The following is a 15,982-nucleotide window of genomic DNA, read 5'->3' as shown; positions in this document are numbered from 1 at the left end:
TCTTTTCTTGTACAGCATGGAAAACAATGGCAAAATGAGCAAATGGATTTCTAATTTCATTGCGTTTGAAAACGCTAGCAGAAGTTAAATCTCTTTCCCTCGTGATAAAATAAATACCCGGTTAAATGTCTCAGCATTTCAGTCATATTAAAGTCTATTTTTTGCTTCTGTTTTACAGTTACAGCTGAGTCAAAGTCCTCAGGCTTAAAGCAAGTGGAAGCTCTCATTGCACTGCTGCTGATAAAAGCAGCCACAGGAAAATCTGAAATGCCGCCTGAATTAAAAAGGTGAAATGGGAAGTGAAGAGTTCACAGGCTATCCTATCCTATCCTAGGCTGGGCTGGGCTGTTGATTTAACGTCTTCTCGACAAATCAAACAAATCAAATTATACTTTACACAACTGTACAGCAATTAATCAGGCAACTAACAACATCCGCTGTAGTGTTTAAATCGCACGCTGTTTGTGGGTCATGTGTCAATTAACAGAGAATAATTGCATGGCATTGTGATTCCATTATAATTAAAGCATAATCATATACACTTTGGATTCTTTCAGGGGTTTATAATAACATGGTGGCATTTAACGCTAATGCTACAAGCCTCCATGAAGCGGTTTATCATTCATTTATTGTAAAGTGATTCACGGTATTTTTGTGCGTTTGTTTATCTGAGGACTTAATGGAGTCAGACATCCTTTCCCCTTCTTCTTCTTCTTCTTTTTGAAAATTTAATTATGCTTTGCGTCTGCTCAGTTTAGGTGTAGGATGCTCCAGAGATGGGGAGGCGGAGGAGAGAGAGTGAAAGAGAGGAGAGGAGAGGAAGGGAAAAAAAGCGCCTGAATCCATCTCTCTCCTCCCCGTGACGTCGGCCGGTCTGGTCCCGGGCTGTGCCGCGCTCTCCGGTCCCGTCTCAGCAGAAACCACTCGAGCTGCTGCTGCTGCCTCCACCGGCCACACAACCTGCGGTGCGACGCGCGCGGTGCCGTGCGTCGAGGTGCGTTGCGGGAAGTCGGCGTTTCTCCTCCTGCCCCCCCCTCCCACTCCATCTCCTACTCCACGCCGCCCGTGTTCTGTCTGTCCCGCGTTATCAGTGAACTGTTTGTTTGTTTGTTTTTTCCCCCCACGGCGCCTCAGCTGAGAGGAGAGGACCCGAGGCGTTGAACAAGAGGGGGAGAGGGCGGCAGGGAGAAGGAGAGCAGGAAAAAAAGAGACAAACTAAGAAAAGAGGAGAGAAGAGGAAAACAGGTCGCCGTAGCCTCCTCCTTTTTTCCCCGGGCTAAATCGCCACCGAGAAGATGCTGAGAATAGTCGGCGTGTTGGCTGTAGTGGCTCTGGGGATGAGCGCCGCTCACACCAAAGGTACGGTAGGTGAAGGGCAGCGTGCTCTCTGCGAGTGCGCTACGGCTTTATTAGAGATGCTCAGACAGGCTGTGTGTGCGTGTGGATGCAGAGAAATGTCCATCAGATGCGGGAAACTAACTGATAACTGGCCTGATTGGTGTATTTTCCTCGAGGAAAGAACGTGTATTTTTTGGACTTGTGGACTTAATAACAACTGTCTAACTGCACAGCACCAAATGACACATTAAGGGCAGTAGTTTTTTTAAAAAAAATTATTTATCTCTTGTGGCATCACTACAGTAAAGCTCTATGGAGACTTAAAATGTTGCCCAACAAAGAGCTTGCAGGTGACCTTATTATGGACTATTTTTGGGTTAATCTCCCGTGGAGCATCACTCTCATATTGATTTGTTGCGATATTTGCAGCATTAGTCATATTTTGTGTAAAGGGCTGGATGGAGGAGAGACATTCTCTTCCACGGTTCCATGTTACAATCCTGTGGGTCTTTGTTTATCCTTCTTGACTGATTGGCAGAAGGAAGAAAGTGGAGCAGATGATTTATGTTTAATAGTATTGAACTTAAACAAATGAAGTTGCGTTTAGGGTCTTCTAGTGTAAATGTATACCTGAAATGAGCAGGGTGCACAGTTTACTTGTGGACTGCGGTCTCAAAATATAATACCGCGACTATATAACTCTTCATCCTCCTCAGGTAACGTGAATGCACCCCCAGTATTCTCCCACAACTACTCGTTTGCAGATGTACACCACATATCGGTGAATAAAAGTTCTGCCACTGTAGATTATTTAAAAACAACCCTTTTCATACTTGAACCCACTCTATAAGCTTTCTAAAACCATGTTTCATGTGAAGTAATCCCTGCTTGGAGCCTCATTTCATCTTCAACTCATTCAAACTCCACGACGTGACAAACGGTCTCTGAATCCACAGATACGTAACAGTGACATCCACTTGTCACAGATGTGTGCCGCGCTATCTGCAGCTTCCCTTCGCCGCTGAGCTAAATTTAAGTCTCCCGCTATCCCCACCGCTGCGCTCAATTCTCTTGTGAGACTGGCATGTGCCGTGGGTGAGCGGGTAAATGCGGCAACAGGTTCGTGCTAATCAACTCCCTGTGGACCGGGGTGGCTCTTTGCGCTGCAAAATAACAAGGTGACACCTGTCAGTTCCGTCTGGCGGCTAAGAGACACCATAACTGTGATAAGCTGTTCATCCTCCTTGCCTCCTGACACAGAAAAGAGCCTCCCTGCTGGTCGGCTGGCTGGCTAAAGCCGCGGTCTTTGTTGAGTGTGTGTGTGTGTGTTTGTGTGAGGACGGGAAACATGCTCACGGACCTGCTGCAGGCCGTGACCTGGCCCCGAGGTCAAAGTTTTGTCTTATATGCATTTCCTTTCAAGCAGCAGTGGGGTGGCTACCATGTGCTGCTCTCAAGGTGCATGAAAATCCCGTGGTCAGACTGTGTGTATGAATGGGATGAGTTCAGACATATACAGCCTGAGCGGGATAGTCGCGGACAAGGAAGGATTTATTGTTTTATTCTGTTCTGTGTCCTGAATTTGGTTGTGAAGTAAACAAATTAGTGCCAAGTCAATAGGGGTGGAAAAACCAAAGCACACCATGGTTCTAATTGATTCCCCAAGGCTGTTATACAGTGTAGTTAAATCCAGGAGAAGAGTGCATTGTCTCTAGAGTCTGTCTGCCTGCTATCTGTTGCCACAGTGACCCTCACCAACCTTCCTGTTTGCTACCACAGATGGAAGCAGAACCCATAAGAAGTGACGTTTCTCATTTCTTAGCTCCGATTCTGTGTGTGTGTGTGTGTTTTATTTTTATTTCTTTTAAACGAAGTAGTGCGTCCTTATCAGGTGCGCCGCCGCGGTGCCAACATGTGAAGCTGTTTCCCAGATAACTTTGAAGTGCCGCTACTCCTGTCACTTTCTGTTTAGCCACCGTTTCATTCCGGGAAAGCGTGGCCGCGCAAGTTGCTTTAATCACCGTCGCCCTCCAGACATCCATTCACGTGTGTGTGTGTGTGTGTTTAAATGCGCCCGCGTCTACTTAGTATTTGTTTCAGAGTTGTCAGTAATCAGAGCTCGAAGCGCTGACATCTGTGTGTGTGTGTGTGTGTGTGTGTGTGTGTGGGTTTACAGGTGCACGCGCAGGGAGAGTGATAGAGTGCAGCCAGCATGTTGACAGACGCCAAGTATGCAAAAATGAGCGAGGAGGTGATGTCGTTTACAAAGGAATTATTGCATTCGCAGATGCACGCCGTGGCTCAAACGATTTCCCAGAACCGACCGTGTCGCTGCTCGACAGGGAGAATCTTCTGGCAGTGAAGCAGAAAGAGCTATAGAATTTTTGCCAATGCTGCCCGGAGCCCCTCTTTTGTGTAATTCCAAGCAATATGAACTCTGAATTTAGATAGCTCATTACCAGCACAGTGTATTTTAATTCTGCTACCCACTGTGCGGCTCTTTGTTGGTGGAACTTTTTTGTTGCTTTATTATATCCAGATAAACACGCTGCACTTTTTTTTTTTTTTTCTGTCAGAAAGCTTGCAAGCGTTTAGAACGCAATATTCAGCCTTTGGGAGAGGCCTCCTCGGTAACAAGCTACTTTGACGTCCGCAAGTGAAATTGCAGGATTAATTGACACGAGGCTTTCCATAAAGTTCCTTTGTGAGTGGAGCCGTATGTGCAGGCTAGTGCTGTTTGTGTGCGTGTGTGTGCGAGGGATAAAGAAAGCCAAGAGGATAGCGATTTCAGGATCCCATTAGCAAATAAAAAAAAAAGGAGGGGGGTGACGAAAAAACACAGTCAGATTTATGTCCCCCCCTTCGGAGCGAGAGGAAGTGCATTATGAGAGCACTCCATAAATCCTCCGACGAGGGTGTGACACAGGATGCGGCACAAATCCTGTTTGGGCTGCCGCGGCCAATGGTGGCAGGGCTCAGCAGCGAGAAGGAAAACCAGAGATTTCTTTGTTTTTTTTTTTTTTTTTTTTTTTTTTTTTAAACATTTGCTATTACCGCCCTTTCAAAGCTCTGCACAGCCCCTATGCCACTTGAGAAGCAGCAGAGCTTAGTGAAGATCGCCCAGCCGCTGATCCCAGAGCAGCTACACAACCATCAGAGACAAAAGACACGTTGAAGCTTTTGTGTTTGAACAAGGATAAGATGGAGGGCTCTTCTGATCCCACGTATCCGCGGCGAGCATTGTGGCTGCAGAATCACGCGTTCTATACAGCATGTTGAACTTTGCTCATTAGCGAACAAACGGTGTTTTTATTCTTCCTAAAGAGGAACCGAGCCTTTCATTTCTGGCTCGGTGTTAAGAATGGGGTAAGTGCAGAGTAGTCTTGAGTGGGCGTTTGTTGTCTGCTTTCAAACATTCACAGAAAAGGCACAAGTGAAAGGAAATTTAGTTTCTGGGAGCTATTGTCAGATCTCGGCGTAGTGTGCTTACCGGTGGTGTTCCTCTGTGGCCTTTGCCCTTACATTGTCCCTCATCTTTACTCTGCACGTTTCTGACTCTGACTAGTTCTGCCTCCTGTATTCTACCTGTATCGTATCTTCAGATGTGTGAGGAAGGGGGATTAAGGGAGCCACAGTGTGTGTGAGCATGCAGATCTGTAGCTGTGGTGAACTGGGTTCACTGTGTACTGAGTAGGTGTCTCATCTCTTCTCTTACTCTTACTTAACTTTAGTTTTTGGTTTGTTTTTTTTGAGTGGTCTCGGCTGACCATGGTTGGCAGCAAACATTCAGGCAGCCAAGGCCCATTGATTTGCCCTACAGAGAGACACAGAGAGAGAGAGAGAGAGAGAGTGAGAAGCCTGACCGACTGGAAAGAAGGAATGAAGTAATAGGCAGATATGGGAGTGGAGCAAAGAGGAGAGATTCTAAGGTTAGTCTTGACTTTAAATCCTTGCTTTGGCACTTTTGATCATGTTGCGTAATCTTCACCAGCTGATGTTAGCCAGTCTATACCTTGTTCTATTATGAAACAAGCTAAACAGGCTAACTTATATTATTTATCTCATTTACACAATTGCAAGAAATTTCTGTCTCTATGTTAAGGCTGGGTAGTACACCGGTTCATACTGAATACAGGCAATTTTTTTCGTTATGATATGAGTTTTGAATTCAGCATACTGGCGTACCGGTGTGTTTGATTACACAGCGTTTGGAACGTTGTGCCGTGAGACAGTTTCAGATCTGACTATTTTCAATGTAGTGCTTCAAAACTTGTGTGACTGTGATGATCTGAAAAATTTAGCTTTTTTTTAATTATCATTTTTTTAGGATGACCCCAGTTTCTGGTGACAGTCCCCGTTTTGGATGACCTGCCTCCCGGCTAAAGGTGTCCCCAAAAATATGCCCAATTCTTAATGAGTGAGAAAAGAAAAAAAAATCTGCACAGGCTACAATTATCACGGTAGCCGACATAGCAGTTTGAATTTATTTAAATATTAATAAAAATGTCAAAATAAATGAAACTATAATTGTTCTTGTTTCTTCATTTCAGCTTGATAACATTTAATTATTTTTTCTTTTTATCTTCGAGCTGTATAGGTCACCAGATTTCCACATCAGCAGGCAGTGCTAACACGGGGCCATGCAAACCTTTTTTACTATGATTATTCTAAAATATTTACTCATCATCACAGTAAAATGGTCATTATTTCTTCTCTTGAACGTTGTGAACACATGATTATGCATAGAAGAAATATACTGTCAGAGTTTTGAAAAATACCATACATTTTTTGGTCATACCACCCAGCCCTACTCTATGTGGTGGCACGTTTGTACTTCTCCTGTGTTCGCTGTATCACAAACCCCAAAACAGAAATTGTTCTGTGTCATTTAACAAGAACTCTTTTTTCATGAAATTAAATTAAATGAGTAACTGTTTAAAAAAGCAGCACTAATAAGACACAAAACGTTATTTAAGGTTGACAATAGCCACCACAATCTACAGGTCATGTAAGCCCATTTAAGACTGAGAGAAAGCTATTAAATAGGTCAAGGTTGTGTATTGCTGCTTTTACGTGAAATAATGAACTCTCTACCATGTATGTGTGCTGCGCTGAACATGTTATTACAGGACTACAGAAGGTAATTCTGTGATTACAGCTTTCATTCTTCTTCCCACAGACCTGGTTTGTTGTTGGGCGCGATCAAGGTTCCTCTACAGCAAACTGGGAAAAACATTTTATTTATGATTGCGCATCATCATTTTTAAACAACGCTCCCCTACCTGTTTCCATGAGGTCGGAAAAACTGCATGAAAATGTCACCAGTCATTGTAAAAGTAAATTATTAGGGCTGAACCTTTTTCTAATGCCACCTAGACGTTGCAACAAACTTTTTGGTTAATCTATCAGTTATTTTCTGAGTAATCGTGGGATCATCTGGTTAACTGGAAACTAAATAATAAACCCTTCTACCATTAAACTGTTAATCAAGTATTATCTCATTATCTCAACATATTTTAACATAAAATCTAAGAATGCAGAAACCATTTCCAGCTTTCACCTCACAATACTATTCTTAACGAACGTTCAGATTTATGCACTGTGGACCTAATTAGGGAAATATTGTGTCTAATATCTAATTAATTTAGATTGATTTGAGTAAGTGACTTCAGTGGCTTTGTGCTGATTCTTCTTAGATATTTGCCAGGATTATTCATCTGCAAAAAAATTGTTTACACCCACTCGTAGAAACCGAATTGGATTCGTACGCTGTTTAGATTCACTGGCCTCAATGTGCAAAAACAAACAGTTTAAAAGTTGTAAATGCACTTGAAAGCAGTATTGCTTTACTAATCATTGGCATCTACTCTAAGGTGTCTTCATTGAGTTTTTGTCTAAAATACAGTAGATGAGGATGCGACAACTCCTCCCGGGCACTTGAGGTGGTCAGTGTTACAAAATGTAGCGGCTGCGGAGAGCTCTGCAAACATACGGAAAAGACTGAAGTCTGGATGGAGATTTCACCCCACGTTGCCTTTCAAGTAATTATTATCTTATGTCTCTGTGTGCGCGTGTCATCGCTGCGCTGCTACACTTACTCCCCACTTCTTCCGGATAATCAAGTTTGCAAAGTTGTTTTAAGTGTCTTGGCAGACTCTTACCAACCTCCCCTGGTGATTGGCTCTCATGGCCTGCGTCGCAGGCAATAGACACCACAGACAAGGGCTCTCCAGGATATTCAAGGGACTCCTTCTGCCACCACTGTGAGTCCTCCATTCATCCATTTGGTGCTGTTTTCCAATCACTTACCTCCAGTCCAATCTCTCCAGTGGACTCGCTTCTATTTTTCAGCGTGGGGTGATGACACATTGTGAGACACGCGCTCGCACACTCACACTGATGAGGAGCAAAGGGTTACGCAGACAGATAGCGCCTGACCTGTCCCTCTCCACCAGCTGGGTCTGGCCGACCTCAGAGGAAATGATCAGAGGGAGAAGGTAGAGAGAATTATGGGACGAGTGAGAGAAGAGAGGGTCAGAGAGAAAGCCGCAGATCTTCGTCTCTGTGACTCATAAATCTTCACACTGGACAAGTGGAGTACTCTGAGTTGAGTGCAGATTTTTCCAATGGACATTCAGACAGTTCAGAGTGGCCCTGCTTTCAGTTCTGGCATTTGCTTTGTCTGATAGTGATCATCTGCCCAGCCATACATTACCTCCTTGTTATATGCACATTTGCAGCAGACTGAACCCTCTACGCGGTACATTCTGGGCAAAAGACAAGTCTGCTTTTGCACTTTATATATTCATTTGGCCTTCCTAATTAAGTATAACTTTAAATATAAAGTTAAACAGTTTAATCTTTGGGGAACTACGGGGCTTATATTTTGGCCTGGACCAGTTGCCAAGCAACGATCAGAGTTACTGATATTGTTAAAAAAAAAACCCTGTGTAATATTTTACAGTGTCTTTTTTATGGGTTGAACAAACATGATAAAATATGTTCTTCCGTGAACTTTTGATGTGCTTGTGGGTGGATTTGTAACCTCTGGGCTGGCTACCTGTGCTCCCCTGTTCCCAGTATTTCTACCCATGCTAAGCTAAAAGGCTTCTTCTGTTTATCACACAGAAATGACAGTGATATCTGCTACAAAGCCAATGCAGTTTCAATTTCAATAAATAATAATTCAACAAATTAACTATTCTTTTAGGGAAGGATGAATAATGATCAAAAGAGTGAAAAGGAGAAAATCAAAATTTCATATTTGTGTTTGATCTTCGGTTGTGTTGGTTTTATTCTAAAACTCACCTCCTCACAATGCTACATGTTAAGAGCTGGGACAAGACTCCTGCGCTATCACTCCGAAGGACATCTCCATATCCAGGTCAACCACAGAAAGCACCAACACACGCTCCTCATTGTCAGTCTGCACACACGACCCCATTAGAAGCCGTCAGCGCCGCGTATTTGCTAATGGTTTGCAAGGTTGATGATTATCCACAGGTACTGGGCTGCCCGTACACACATACTAATCAGGCGGCAATTGTTATTTTCTTCATTAGTCTACGATCCCTCTAAGCCTAGCGCAAACTCCAACACACAAGCATGCGCCGCGCCAACACTCGGCACACAAGCAGTCCCTGTGTAATTTCGCCTTGATGATTGTGTTAAGTGCTCATCACATCCGTGTCTGTTCTCCTATCTGTGCTCAATTTCAATTAATCCGTCCATTTCCCTCATGAAGGCAACAGTTGTCATCCCATATGTTAGCCACTTACAGGCTGAACAGAAGCTGGCCAAGCTTAGACCTAATGCATACTACCAAACATTCATGGACGCGCACAAACAAACAACGCTTTATTCTGCTTTCCTGTAGACACACGCATAAATATAACCAAGACAAACATGTCTCTGTTTGTAGATGCACAGACTCTCAGGGCTCAGAGCTTTATGGCAGTTAAAGCTCAGCAGGAGGTTTACTAGTATGTTTGCAGCAATAAAAGGAATGTTATTTAGTGCTGCTGTTTGTGAGTTCCCTACCATTATATGCACTCCTGGCGCTGGTATCACTCTGGCCTACCAGCAGACAAAGCCTGTCGCTATTCCACAGTGGTTATGACAGGTAGTGATTGGAGACGAAGTCTGACTAATTTAAACCTGTATACCAACATTATTTCTCTTCCCCTAATGTCAAAGAGCGGCTTCTTTCTTTTCGCTTTCACTGATTCATGGGCCATTATCTGTTTCTAAAGAAAAAAGAGTTGGATGTCAAACATTTCGCCTTGCTTGCCACACTGCATTATTAAGCCCATGTATATTTAATATTAGCTCATGCATTCTGGGTTGCTATAAATGCTTTTAAAGCTGCATCACTGATGTTATTTTGGTGGCAGAGTGCATTTTTTATTTTTTTTTACTCTCCTTTTGAAATGCTGCTGACTCTCTGAGAACTCCAACACTTGGTTATACACAGACAGACACCAAGCAAATGCCTGGCACTGTCCTTGGTGCTGAAATGAACGACGCCACTCGTCTAGAAAGTGCATCAATGGAGACTCACCAGGCTTCCATTAGCCTGTGCCTCAGCATTAGTGGGAATTTGCATACACCGTAGTGTAGTAATATTGGGGGAGGGTAAAGGGTGTTTGGAGAAATGTGAGAACATACCAGGGACCTGACGGCCTGTCACAGATATGATAACGCTGAGCAGTGATTGATGAGTGACAGATGGATGGGTGTAAATGACCAGTATAATGTGCAGCATCTCAATGACGACGCTAAGCAGTGTTTTTTATTTATTTATTTATTTATTTATCACATCTAGCTCTTATATAGTGAGACGAGAGGCTGGTGTAAGAATGATGGGATATTCTCACTATTTTAAATGCTCCAAAGTGCTATTTTTCCCCAATAAGCTTCTTGTTGTCAATGGTGACAGACACGAGCTTTATTGAATTCAAAATTTTTTACAACATCCAACAGAAAACATACATTAACAGGCACGACACTCAATAGAAAAGAAAGCAAAATACTGGAAATTCTGCGTCTTTGATGACTTATGGATTTTGACGAAGAAGAAGAATGCATGGAATACAGTGACAATATCACCAGTCCTCCCGCTTATTCAGAAATACCAGAAGGACACATACTGTATGGTTTTGCATGACATTGCATGTAGTAATCTGGTCAACATGCTGATGTCTATGTTCATGCTATCCCATTGATGCCAAGAAATTAAAAGACTACAGCTGCATACTAGCCACACTGTGTGTGTGTGTGTGTGTGTGTGTGTGTGTGTGTGTGTGTGTGTGTGTGTGTGTGTGTGTGTGTGTGTGTGTGTGTGTGTGTGTCCTGACATGAAAAAAGACCTTCATTACGATTGTTTTCTCGCACATATACATCAGTGCAGAAACAAACACCCTTACACACTTGCACAGGTGGAGCATTTGAACAGGTGGGGAACTGCTTTGTGTAGAGGGCTTGTCACGGATGCAGTGATTTTATCCTCCTGCCGTAACTGGGCCACTGATACGTACACACACACACGCAGACGCACACACTCCGAGCTCCTCCCCTTCCCTCTGTAAAGGTGCATCCCAGTTCCCTGTGGCCGTTGCACAGGCTCAGTAATTGCATGAGGAGATGTGTGTGTGTGTGTCTACCTCCATACGTGTGCGCGAGTGTATGTTTACCTGCGTCTAGGTCAAATCCTGAGGGGTGTGAACTCTCTGCTGGGTTGTTTCATTTTTTAACGGGACGCTCAGGGCCTCATTTGTCTCTGTGTGTTTTGGGAGAAATCACCAAGGAGCTCCAATCTCCACTGCAAGAGGAGCAAGAGGAGAGACGGAGAGAGAGGGGAGAGAGAGAGAGAGAGAGAGAGAGAGCGAGAGAGCGCATATTGAGAATACCTGTCAGCTCTTATACAAACCCAACACACTCAAGTAGTTAGCGCCAAACACACAATTTGTCATCATTTCAAACCAGCAAGTCCCCAAATGTTTATTGCGATTTAGACAAGCCGTCACATCGCTGCTTCACTCCATATTTGCGTCCTGTATCTCCTCACGCTGCACTCTGGTCCTGCTGCTGACAGCAGCCTGGCTGTAGCAGCTCCCCCCGCGTTCACGGGAGGAGGATCTGGGTCGATGTGAGCCCCATCCTCCTCCTCCCACCGCTTAGCTTCCTCTCACTCCCCCTTGTTTGTCTTTTGTTCTATCTGCCTCCATCTAACCCTCATCCATGTCTTTTCCTTGTCTGTCTTTGCCTAATCTGGAAGCCAATTGTATCAGAAATTCAATCTCTCTTTTTTTTTGTTTTTTGCTTTATGTTTTTTCAATCTATGGCCCTCATCTTTTCCCGCGTTCCCACTGGGTTTTTCTTGGTGTAGCTTTAGCGTGGAGGTAATTACCGATGGCGAGGCTTAGCGAGGTCTTATCACACTGTTCTCTCCTTCCCTCTGGAGCTGTCTCTCGCCTTTCTCTTTCTCATTGAGTTTCTGCTTCTTTTACCGGGACCCCATGGAGATTCTCCTTTTGGAAGGACGTTGGGTTAAGGGCATTTAAAAGCTAAAAATGTAATCCGACTGCTGTTTTAGTTCTGCCCTTAGAGTAAAACCGCTTCTGTTGACTTAATTAGGACATGCTTTATCAATGCTAAACATGTCCTGAAGTGACTCAGGGAAACAAAAACATTCACAATAACAAACACACACACAACCCGACTATCTATATATAATGCATCTTTTTTTTTCTGACAAACTTATATAAAACCATGAACAGATTAGATTCAGATAGATTCTTCTGAAGCATACACATGCACGGCTACAAGCTATTAATAGTGTGGTAAATAATAAAAGCGCTCTATTCATAAATTAAACACACAAAAATAGTCGATAGGAGAAACACACATGCGCTCTCTCCCTAAAACCCTTTCCGTTTGTCCCCCAAATCTCCTTCACTCTCCCTGGCCCTCTATTTGAATATTTTGTCTGATGGATACACTGCCCATCAACATGGACACTGGTGTGTGTGTGTGTGTGTGTGTGTGTGTGTGTGTGTGAGTGAATGCGTGTGAAGGTCACTCATTTTTCACTCAAGCTGCACATCATTATTAAATCATGAATCCACCCCTGACTCATTCTCCACTCCTGCTCGTTCACTGGTTCTCACATTGTGTTGGTTTTGTGTTTGTGTTGCCAGTTTGCGCATTTCAGAATTTTTTTTTTGTTTGTTTTTTTTGGTGTCTTCATGCATGTACGTCTGTATGTGTGTGTGTGTGTTTTTTTGGATCTGTGGTTTTTTTTGTGTGTGTGTGTGGGGCCCCATGAGTTCTCATTACGGTGAGAGTGGATGGTCGAGCCCAGGCCTAACATCTGTCTCTGAGAGTGGAGGGGCCCCACACCGAGCCCTTAGCCAGGGAGCATCCAGAGACTGCTTTCTGCTGAATAACAAGCCACACCGCTGCACATCGCTCTGCAGAAAAGTTCACTCCTGTATTCCAAATTAGCTCTCAAATGCAGATTTCTATTGCTCGTAGCATTTTGACATCACACCGTAGATAATTAAGTCCAACCCAGAGGTGACTGTAGTTCCACTCTGTTGTTGCTGTGCTGTTTTTTTTTTTTTTTTTTTTTTTTGCATTGTTTTCAGGCTCCAGGTTTTTCGTTATCAACATCTTCATTGATATTAGAAAAAAAGCTTTCTATATGTAACCATCCACAATAATCTTTACTCATTTAGCATATAAAAACATTTAATTAATGATATATGCCACATCTAGTGTATAATAGCAGATAGAACTGATTATTAATATATTTGTCCAAGCGCTGTAACCCCTGTTGGGACACATATGTACAGGCTATGGCATAATTGCATAATGAATGACCGTATAGTAAAGCAAGGGACTTGAATTTTAACATACATCTTTGTACATCATCAAGTTGACTAATGTATTTGGTATAATATGGACCATGTGCATCCAAACCTTTTTCACTGAGGGCCTCATACAGAAAAATATACAAAGAGCATGGACTCCACGAGCCCTCTGAAGGTCTTTAGTGGTATCAGGAACTGATGCTTTCACAGCAGATCTTTTAAGTCCTGCAAGTTGCATGTGGGCCTTCCACGAATCCCGTTCTGAGTCCTGCGTACCTGCTGTAAGGTTTTTTAATGTGAAACAGAGGTCAGCATGTAAACTCTGACCGGCTGTGATGCACCGTGCATTCTGAAACCTTTCTATTGCTGTCAGCCTTAAGTTCACCTGCTGGCAGAGCTCTCGGCTGCTAGTCCCCAAATAAAACAAATCAGCTTCCAGTCGACACCGCAATCAAACAGTTTCTGATCTTGGCAAAACTGATGATGGATAAGAGAAGAAGGCAGATGGGGAAAAAATGACCAGCCTCCAACATGTTTGTCCTATAGAGTAAAGACAAAGAGGAAATAAACACAGTGGCACCCACCAGATAGCGAGGTCATTCTTCAACGCCTGTCATTTCAAAGAAAAGCCCGAGCTAAAGAAAAATGGGCCCTTAAATGACGACACAGACAACCTTTAGTATTTAAAGTGACCTCAAATAATATGACAGAGGTGTGCTGGTAACATTTTGAAGTCTTCTTGCTTGTGTAACTTAAGCTTGATTTTTTCTTTTCTTCTTCTGCGCATATAAAAACAAAGACCCCACCTAGACCCTGGTCGGGTCTAGGTGGGTGTTACATGTCGTAGTAACATCCACGTGTATGCAAGGTCCAAAGGTTTCCCAGCATTTACTTCTGCATTGGTAGCTTTAATGTGGCTGATCGGTGTACAGTACGTGCAAGCAGAAAAGAGTTACACTGGGCGCAAAGTTGCCAGTAACATCAACACACCAAGTCGCTCCCTGCGACAGTTATCTGCTCCATTCACACACAGGCATAATATGACATTACGAAGACTTTGTACCGGGGAGCTGGCAGGATAAGGTCTATTTAATTTCCTGTCCAACTGACTCCGACTTTTGTGTTCTCACATACTGCTGTCCAAGGTGACGGCTGGAAAATTTCTGTGCTGCCATGATGTGTGCAAAGGTGCTTATGATACGTGTTCCCAACAAGAAATGATTAAGCAGTTACAATTACAAATGACTGAGTGGAAGACTAATGTTGTTATACTTGATAGTAAAAAGGAAATGGCTGCAGTGAGTGAGCTGAACTAAGTAGTGGAAGCAACTTGTCTATACGAAACCCCTCGAGTTGCACACCACCCACACGGTAGCTTATATTTGTTGGTATAAACATTTTGCGGCACACTAAACACTCGGTTCCACACGAAGCTGACATTATCATGTCAAAAAAAATGCTCCTCCTATCGCCCAGAATGTCATCAACAAGATGTAATTAGGGATGCGTTAGTGCTGTCGTCTGCTTTGCAGTTGATTCAACGCCAGCTATTGGACATGTCCTCGCCTGACTTTTACACAGGTACTCAGACAGGGACATGTCCAGCAGCTGGTGTTGAGTCGACTGCAAAGTAGATGGTAGCACTGGCGCATACCTGACATGTCCGGCATGAAAAATCTGAAAGACAATGTCAATAAACCGTGATTAAAAATTAAATTGAAGCTGCAAATGATCTGCCTCAGCGTCTCTCCGCCTCCATTCTGATGAGTCACCCAAGAATATACCGAGAACATATGAAACAACCCGCCTCTGCCTCGTAAGTGCATGGAAATATCGACTTTCTAATTCTTCGCTACATCTGAAAATCACACTTTAATGTTGCTGTAATACACACAGCTGCTGCCTCTCACTCACATGCACACACATGTGCCATCAAATATCAATGAGTCCTCTCCTTTTATGGTATGCTGTGGGCCCCCCAAACAAATAGATTATATCTAGCTGTGTGGCATTTCCCAGGTGGTATTTTCATGCACTCAAGCGTTGGCCACCTGATGCTCAAGAACATATAAAATGGCTGTTTGTGCGTGTGTTTGTGAGGGAGAGAGATACACCAGGCCCTGCTATTGTACGCCCTCTGAGTCTTTCTCAGTCGTGGTGAGTCTCTCTCCATCTGTTTGAATTGTGACAGTTCTCCCCTGCTGCTCAAGCCGAGGGGGTTGAACACCTGTAGAGGTCTGCTAACACACACACACGTTCACGCATTCACGCATTCACACATATACAGGCACATCTGCCAACTCTCTCCTTCACCTCTGACTTGCCCCCGTCTTTTAATTTATTTATTTATTTTTTTACTCTCTGCTACTTACTTACCGACCTCCGGTTTGTATCTTCCCCTTCGCGTTTGTGTGTGTCCATGCTGCTGTTTGTGTTGTGGTGCGCCGCTGTGTGGCAAATGACTTTTCCCCGGTTGGGTGGGTAATTTTCCAGTGGCATTGGTGCTTTCATCCATTCAGTCTCTGTGTGCGCTGCATTTATGAATTGACATCATAATCGTGCCTTTGCCACTTTCTCTCCATTTCCAGCCCCCCGGGATGCGAGGCGGGAGGGTTTCAGGTTTATATGCAGATGCTGAGGGGGGGAAATCGGTGACAGAGTTTTGCAGGGGGGGCGGGAAAGGCAGAAGAGGACTGACTGACTGACAGGTTGAAATTGAAATCGGAAGGAAGGCCAGCAGGAAGAGAGACACGGAGTCAGTGGGGGCAGGA

At 43.8% G+C, this 15,982-nt stretch overlaps 1 protein-coding gene across 1 annotated transcript in view; it reads left to right on the top strand.

Moving 5' to 3' along the window:
• The first annotated feature begins 806 nt into the window (after positions 1 to 806).
• The window catches only part of LOC125013583 (calsyntenin-2-like), a 255,932-nt gene continuing 240,756 nt past the window's right edge, over positions 807 to 15,982 (top strand). The window contains exon 1 of the mRNA XM_047594375.1: positions 807 to 1,359. Within this exon, the coding sequence (XP_047450331.1) occupies positions 1,296 to 1,359 (64 nt within the window). The 5' untranslated portion in view covers positions 807 to 1,295. The remainder of the gene's footprint in view (positions 1,360 to 15,982) is intronic.

This window comes from Mugil cephalus, chromosome 9 (genome assembly GCF_022458985.1).
Source record: "Mugil cephalus isolate CIBA_MC_2020 chromosome 9, CIBA_Mcephalus_1.1, whole genome shotgun sequence".
Lineage (NCBI taxonomy): Eukaryota > Metazoa > Chordata > Actinopteri > Mugiliformes > Mugilidae > Mugil > Mugil cephalus.
This window is presented reverse-complemented; position numbering and strand designations above follow the sequence as displayed.